General features: G+C 41.3%; 1 protein-coding gene across 1 annotated transcript in view; it reads left to right on the forward strand.

The window, feature by feature from the left end:
- spryd3 (SPRY domain containing 3) overlaps window positions 1–8,434 on the forward strand; it is a 72,254-nt gene that overhangs the window by 790 nt on the left and 63,030 nt on the right. Inside the window, exons 2-4 of the mRNA XM_080031659.1 lie at window positions 1,354–1,481; window positions 3,152–3,268; window positions 8,214–8,253. Coding sequence (XP_079887785.1) covers window positions 1,354–1,481; window positions 3,152–3,268; window positions 8,214–8,253 — 285 coding nt within the window. The remainder of the gene's footprint in view (window positions 1–1,353; window positions 1,482–3,151; window positions 3,269–8,213; window positions 8,254–8,434) is intronic.

Consider the following 8,434-nt stretch of genomic DNA (forward strand, 5'->3'; position numbering starts at 1 on the left):
ATACTTTTTCTTTTTACTACACTGCATACTAAAGTACAGAAGAGTTTTAGGGCCACAGGAGAGAAAAAAAAATCACATAAGGAAGATTTTTTTTTCATTATGTTGAGAAATGTCAAGAATAAAGACGAATACTCCAATGCTATTGGAGTTAGTGGGGCATTCATGTATATTAAGCATACTACAATTGACCTGCATGTATTGGGACGTCCTAAATCTTTTTCTGGCATACTAAATACTAGGGAAGTATGGGGATTGGAACGCAGGGTCTGTTAATGCTTAGATGATGTATCTGTTAATTTTTCGTTAACGTGGATGTATTGTGTTGTCGGATGAGGATGTGATGATGACACGCGGGAAAGTTTTGGTTTTTACTGTTAGTCAATGTGTCTGAATATTGTGGAATGGGTCATGTAAATGAAAAGATATGGAAATAAAATATTCATTGATTCAATCATTCATTAAACATTTGAGCAAGTTTTTTTCAACCTAACTTGAAATGAGTAAGGGTCATGATCATCGTGGCCACTTCTTTTTTTTTTTTTTAAAGATTATCTTTTTGGCATTTTCAAGCTTTATTGGATAGTACAGAGTTGAAATGGGGAGACAGAGAGAGAGGGGGGATGACCTGCAGTAAAGGTCCACGGGTCAGATTCGAACCCGCGACCACTGCAACGAAGGCCGGAGCCGATATGGTACACGCTCTATCCACTACACCACCGGAGCGTCCATCGTGGCCACTTCTTATCACACAATATATTATGCACTTAATGAAACTTTCAAAAAACTATTCTATAGAAGAACCCCAGACTCATGCATGAGAATCGGTAGTTATTAAATACATAGTAATGTAACTATAATTCAGCTTCTTCTGAACTGTGATTAAAGGAATACTTCACTCATACGGAACCGGCGTTCTATCATTATAAAATCGCTATTATAAAATAATAATTAATGAGGTTTTTCTTCCCTCAGTCTTACATCAGTCTTCCCTTGGCCCAGCTGTCCTGTTAATCCTATACCCTACATTTTACCATGTGTTATGTCACGCATGGGAAAATGTATTGTTAGACAGTGAGACCATAAAACACTCGTTCTGCCTTTTCTCAGGCTAAGATGTACCGATTTCTAAAGTTTTAGCACATTTATGCTACATAGGATCTCAGAGTTCAATACACCTTCATATTCCCACTGGTGAAGTAGGTCTTTAAGCTTCTATGATGCACAACTGAGTATGAGTAAGTAAACTAAGGCGCCATTTTGTGTCTCCAATGACAATGATAAAATACTATGCAGTGAAACATTTACACACGCCATTTTGTGTCTCCTCTGTCCCTCTGTTCTCTCTTGTCTCAGATGGATGACATCAACGTGCTGCACCACAGATGTCTCCTGAACCTGCGGCGTCGCATCAGAGACATCGGAGACGGACGGCCGGCGCAGGAGAGATACGTACGGCTGCAGAAGGAAGGGAACACACTCAGGTAGGGGCTGTCTGTCTGTCTGTCTGTCTGTCTGTCTGTCTGTCTGTCTGTCTGTCTGTCTGTCTGTCTGTCTGTCTGTCTGTCTGTCTGTCTGTCTGTATATCTGTCTGTCTGTCTGTCTATCTATCTATCTATCTATCTATCTATCTATCTATCTATCTATCTATCTATCTATCTATCTATCTATCTATCTATCTATCTATCTATCTATCTATCTATCTATCTATCTATCTATCTATCTATCTATCTATCTATCTATCTATCTATCTATTTTAATCTTGCCCCTGTAAAGCACTTTGAATGGCCTTGTGTCTGAATTGTGCTATAGAATATATATTGTGCGACGTCATCTTGCCCATGTCGGTCATTACATTGTTTTGTTTTTTCTTTATGCGTAGAGACGAACCGTTGCGATTTAGAATTGTACCATTAGATGATGTCATAATACACACTGCACCTTTAAAGGAATACTTCACCCATACGGAACCAGCGTTCTATCATTATAAAATCGCTATTATAATATAATGAATTAGGTTTTTCTTCCCTCAGTCTTTCCTCAGTCTTCCCTCGGCCCAGCTGTCCTTTTAATCATAACACTACATTTTACCATGTTTGATGTCACACGAGTAAAATGTAGGGTTAGACAGTGAGACCATAAAACACTCTTTCTGCCTTTTCTCAGGCTAGGATGAACCAATTTCTATTCACATTTATACTACATAGGATCTCAGAGTTCAATACACCTTCATATTCCCACCGGTGAAGCAGGTCTTTAATGCTTTCCTCAATGTGTGTGTGTTCGTGTACTCTCCCTTTAAAAACATACTGCCACGTGTGAAGTAATTTTCCCCTGGCAATATTTAAAATATTTGTTTATAAAAGATTCAAGTTATTTTCTACTTTTCAAATGGCAATATTTAAGGAGGTGCATTTGAATTGCATTTCGCATTAAGACCTGTACACAGTATCTTTTTAATTTATAAGGTATTTAAAAAAAAAAATGCTGTATCCAAAATCTGTTTGATTATTATAAATTAAAAAATGTTACCTGCAGTGTCTCACCTTAACAAAACATCCCTTTACTTCCTATGTAAAGCTTGTCGACATCAAATCCTATAAAACAGTAACAACCAAAAATCATGTGCATTTCATTTGATATACAGCTCTGGAAAAAATGAAGAGACCACTCCAAATGTTCAGTGTCTCTTGTTTTACTCTTTAGAGGCATATGTTAGAGTAGAATGAACATTTTGGTTTTATAATATAAACTACTGACAACATTTCTACAAAATTCCAATACATTTTTTGTCATTAAGAGTATTTCCAATAAGTAATGTAGAGATGAAGATTTAAGTAAAATCCAGACTGGTCTCTTTATTTTTTCCGGAGCTGTATCTTCCTATAATCATCATTTAAAGAGCAGTTCCGAATCCCTTTATCGTCTTATTATTATCATGTTTTTGTCAATTCAATTCAATTCAACTTTATTGGCATGACATTTCAGTGACGACAAGTAGCACATGTTGCCGCATGTGAACATTACACAGGTGGCATCCGGATCAAAACATGAGGTCGCTGTTCGAGATGATGTGTTCCGTTATTGTGCAAACAGCATCATTCTGACCTATTACAAGTCACCTTACTGTTAACCTGTTATTCCTTCTCTTTAGTTACCAAGGGAACTCTGAGGAGGTCGGTTGCTATGTGGCTGGCCATCCGCTATCAAAGGGAAACTGCTATTTTGAGGTAAGGCTCGTTGATAGTGATGCTGGAAGTCCATTGTTATTGTGACTGACCCTGCGTTCCAAATCACATACTCTTTCTTTTTACTACACTACATACTAAAGTACAGAAGAGTTTTAGGGCCACAGGAGAGAAAAAAAAATCAAATAAGGAAGATTTTTTTTCATTATGTTGAGAAATTTCAAGATGAATACTGCAAAATGCTCTTGGAGTTAGTGGGGCATGTATGTACTTTCAGCATACTACAATTGACGTGCATGTATTGGGACATCCTAAATCTTTTTCTGGCATACTAAATAGTAGTTATTTCTAACTTTTTTGTTTGTCTACTTCTTTCTGGATACATGATAATCATTAGAATATCAGTCAACTTGTTATTTCTTTGCACAATCATTATTTTTGAAATATTTGTGTGTGTGTGTGTGTGTGTGTGTGTGTGTGTGTGTGTGTGTGTGTGTGTGTGTGTGTGTGTGTGTGTGTGTGTGTGTGTGTGTGTGTGTGTGTGTGTGTGTGTGTGTGTGTGTGTGTGTGTGTGTGTGTGTGTGTGTGCGCGTGTGCGTGTGCGTGTGCGTGTGCGTGTGCATGTGCGTGTGTGTGTGTCTGTGGGGGGTTTGCACTGCAGGGTATTACGGGTATTATTCCCAATATGAATGTTCTTTACCACATACCGTCTTGCCCTGTGTGCGCCCCCAGATTGCTTTACCATCCAGCCGGGCAATCTTATCCTCTGGAATCCCAGAATCTCCCAATGGCCGACAATTTTCTCAACTTGATATTAAACTCCAGTGCTGCCCCCCTACCGTCCCAGTGCAACTCAACTGAGCAAAAACCTAAACCACCACCTCAAGAATGTCCTAGCCGGGGTCTGGAATGAGGGATGGGGTGTGGGGTGGAGGGTGGAGGGGTTTAGGTGGGATTCATTTTGAGCAGGAAGATTAGTCTTAAACATATAAGTGTTTTACAGTAGACAGGCAGGCGGACGGACGGACAGACAGACAGCAGGAGAAACTGTGTGTCTGCTGGCTCTCGATGTGTGTGTGTGTGTGTCTGTCTGTCTGTCTGTCTGTCTCTCTCTCTCTCTTTGTGTGTGTGTGTGTGTCTCTCTCTTTCTGTCTCTCTCTCTCTCTTTCCATGTGTGTGTGTGTGTGTATATGTCTCTTTCCATGTGTGTGTGTGTGTGTGTATATGTCTCTATCTATGTGTGTGTCTCTCTCTTTGACATCTTTTTTGTAATAGCATTTCTGGAGTACCCCTATGTATTAGATGTTTTAGCAGTTCTTATACATAGAAAGAGTGTTAGGAAAACATTATCTCCTTGATTTAGTAAGAGGAAAGTTAGCAGAGTTCAGTCATAAATTTTAGTGCAGAGGAGCTGCAACGTGTTATTTACGAGTAGGGATGGGGGTTAGGGGATCGTTCATTTTTTATTGATATTTATACCTTTTATCGAGACTAAACGATTTGAGTCTGGTGGACTACATGAACCAATCAGAAGCTGCCTTTCACTGTAGGTACGAACGTTAAGTCAAAACGCAGGGCCCTGATTGGCCAGGGTATTTTTTTGACCGGTCTCTCCTTCCCCATCGAGATTGGAGAAAGGCCAGACTGAATCTGCGGGAAAGAAATGAATGTGAAGCTTGTGAGATTAGGCTGGTATCACGAGGCTAAAGTTGTAGGAGCTACGTGACTCGATAGCAGCATCGATAAGCTCAAATTTTATTATTTTGTGGGTGTAATAAGATAAAGCAGAAGTGGTTCCTTCAAGGTAGAGTCAGTGATTCTGTAGAACGCTTGTTGTCCAAATCACTTTTTTGTCAGAATGATTCGGTGAATATCTCCGAATATCACGATCCGCTACCTGTCTGGACTTTGTCGGCGCTGAAAAAAAAAAATCAAATGGTGGTAACACACAGCCTAGGCTCTGTAAACTGGTATTTAAACGAAGGGTATGTTAATAATGGGGGGCCGATTGTAGCTAGCAACATGCTCGTTTACAGAGCCTAGGTTGAGTATTAACACTGGATTTATTTTTTCAGTGCGCACACAGTACAAATAAGTAGCGGATCTTGAGGAGATATTCACTGATTTTGACAATAAGTGATAGTGCACGTCGGAGCAGGCATTATGACTCAGCATTGTGATTGAGAGAAGCCAGGTGAGGGCAGACATACTTCCTTGTCTTAATGTTTTGCCCTTTAGAAGTAAACTTTAGGCCCTGTGTGTTCCCCTGTGAACCAGACAGGACGGTCCCGTGGCTGTTTAGTGAGCTCACCTGAATGTGACCGGATTCTTCCACTGACTCTCTTCAGGTTCCAACGATGCTCTTTGACGTTATTCCTCCCGTCTGAGAGGTGTCCCACATTTGAGCCAGATGTGACATTTCCTTTTTAAATGTTATCCCAACAAACTCTAATCTGACCTCCTGATCGCTCCCTCTCTCTCTGTCTCTCTCTCTCTGTGTCGCTCGCTGTCTCTGTCTCTGTCTGTCTCTCTTTCTTTCTCTGTCTCTCTGTCTGTCTGTCTCTCTCTCTCTGTCTCTCTCTCTCTGTCACTCGCTGTCTCTTTCTGTCTCTCTCCTCTGTCTGTCTGTCTCTCTGTCTCCCTCTCTCTCTCTCTCTCTCTCTCTCTCTCTCTTTCCCTCCCTCTCTCTCTCTGTCTCTCTCTCTCTCTCTGTCTCCCTCTCTCCCTCTCCCTCTCCCTCCCTCTCTCTCTCTCTCTCTCTCTCCCTCTTTCCCTCCCTCCCTCTCTCTCTCTCTCTCTCTCTGTCTCCCTTTTTCCCTCCCTCCCTCCCTCTCTCTCTCTCCCTCTCCCTCTCTCTCTCTCTCTCCCTCTCCCCCTCTCTCTCTGTCTCCCTCTCTCCCTCTCTTTCCCTCCCTCTCCCTCTCTTTCCCTCGCTCTCTCTCTCTCTCATCCCCTCACAAGAGAAAACCTTTCGAGATAACAATCGCTTTTATTTAAAATCAGAAGCACATTTTTGATCCTGAATCGAGATCTTCCTTTGACATTTAAAAACAAGTGGATATTTTTTGTTATGCCGTATTATCCTCCACTCCATGACGCACACTGTCTAGTTTCCTTGATATCTCTTTATTCGCAGCCTTTTTAGTGCCGATAAAGGTCACAATACTGTCGACAATATGCGTCACTACAACGTGTGTGTGTGTGTGTGTGTGTGTGTGTGTGTGTGTGTGTGTGTGTGTGTGTGTGTGTGTGTGTGTGTGTGTGTGTGTGTGTGTGTGTGTGTGTGTGTGTGTGTGTGTGTGTGTGTGTGTGTGTGTTTATGTGTGTGTGCGCTTTCTCCAACCGGCGTCATTTTGTCTTCTAGCCCAGCCGAACATCTGTTGCGATTTTTTTTTTTTTTTTTTTAATAAAATGTATTCCAAAAAAAAAATATATCGTATATTATGGACACATAACTGAAGTGTCTCATCAGCGCGCTACATTCCTGCTCCTCCCCTAATCAAAGTGAAGTCTCCTCACATGTTTTTGTAACTTTTTTTAAATTTATATCAGACAGACAGATACGGTATTTAAACAGCGTAGGGAGGAAGTGCTGACCCGCCAAGGCCAATAATGGACTTCTTTTAACAAAGCAAGGCGGTGTGTAGAGTGTTATTCTAGAGGTGCCAGAATGGAAAAGGAATCAGCTCTGCTTTTTAATATACTGAAGAATTTTAGTTCCAATTAAGGCTTGTTTTGATTGGCGTTCAGATCGTTCATCAGCGATATTGAAGGGATGGATATAATGGTTGTTTTTTCCAGGATGATAGCATATTTTTGGGGGAGACAGAGAGAGAGAGAGAGGAGGGGATGACCTGCAGTAAAAAGGTCCAAGAGTCGGATTTGAACCCGCGACCACTGCAACGAAGGCCGGAGCAAATATGGTACATGCTTTATCCACTACGCCACCGGAGCGACCCCTATATGAAGGCACCTTTTACTTACTTAATATCAGAAGATGTTGTTAAGAATTGTCTGTATGATTTGCACCCCACTGCATGCATTTAGAGATGTTGTTTCTAGTTTCTTTTTCACACACACACACACACACACACACACACACACACACACACACACACACACACACACACACACACACACACACACACACACACACACACACATTTGGGGGTCCGGACTGAAAAGAGGGGGGTAGGGAATGAGGGAGACAGGTGAGGTAGAAATGGGGCAAAATGTGCAAAAAAACAAAACAGTGGAAGAACATTTAGAAGGTTTTAGGAAATGAGTCTGAAAGTTCCGGAACAGATGCAGGCTCACAGCGGACGGGGCTGTGTGTTACCTTTCACCTAATTCTGTGTGTGTGTGTGTGTGTGTGTGTGTGTGTGTGTGTGTGTGTGTGTGTGTGTGTGTGTGTGTGTGTGTGTGTGTGTGTGTGTGTGTGTGTGTGTGTGTGTGTGTGTGTGTGTGTGTGTGTGTGTGTGTGTGTGTGTGTGTGTGTGTGTGTGTGTGTGTGTGTGTGTGTGTGTGTGTGTGTGTGTGTGTGTGTGTGTGTTTGTGCATGTCCTGTTGTGCTTTGATTGGGCTTAGAGGGGGCAGAGGAGGTGATTGTCGAGGATATTTTTATCCAACATTGTGTGTGTGTGTGTGTGTGTTTTTATGCTACAATCATTGTGGCCTAAAATATATCGGGAAACGCTATCATCATAATCACAACACTGTTCCTGGAATATAACTATATCAGTGCCAGATATACTTGCTCCACACAAATATTCTCCTGTGTGTGTGTGTGTGTGTGTGTGTGTGTGTGTGTGTGTGTGTGTGTGTGTGTGTGTGTGTGTGTGTGTGTGTGTGTTAAATTAAACCTCTAGCCACCTGAACTGAAAATGTTGTATTGCAATTTTTGCTATCAAATACACTATAAGCCCACCATTAAAGGGGCAGGAGTAGTTTGGCATCATGTATACTGTTGGAAGTTCTGGATTGCAATGTGTCTTTGTAATTGCAATTCCATGTCTACCCGTGTGCCAGAGAATTTACAGAAGCTACGGTGGCCTTCAAGGACAAGAATGCAAATGGTTAGGGTGCAGGAATATTGCATTAATTGTTTCCTGGAGGTGTTTAATACTTAAATTATATTATAAGATCATCATGAGTAGATTAACATGTTTGCTGATTCAGACCAAACAATCTGAAGCTGTGGAAACTTTCTAACTGTGTGTGTGTTTGTCTCTCTTTATCTGTGTGTGTGT

The sequence above is a fragment of the Ammodytes marinus genome, assembly GCF_949987685.1.
Source record: "Ammodytes marinus genome assembly, chromosome: 7".
Lineage (NCBI taxonomy): Eukaryota > Metazoa > Chordata > Actinopteri > Uranoscopiformes > Ammodytidae > Ammodytes > Ammodytes marinus.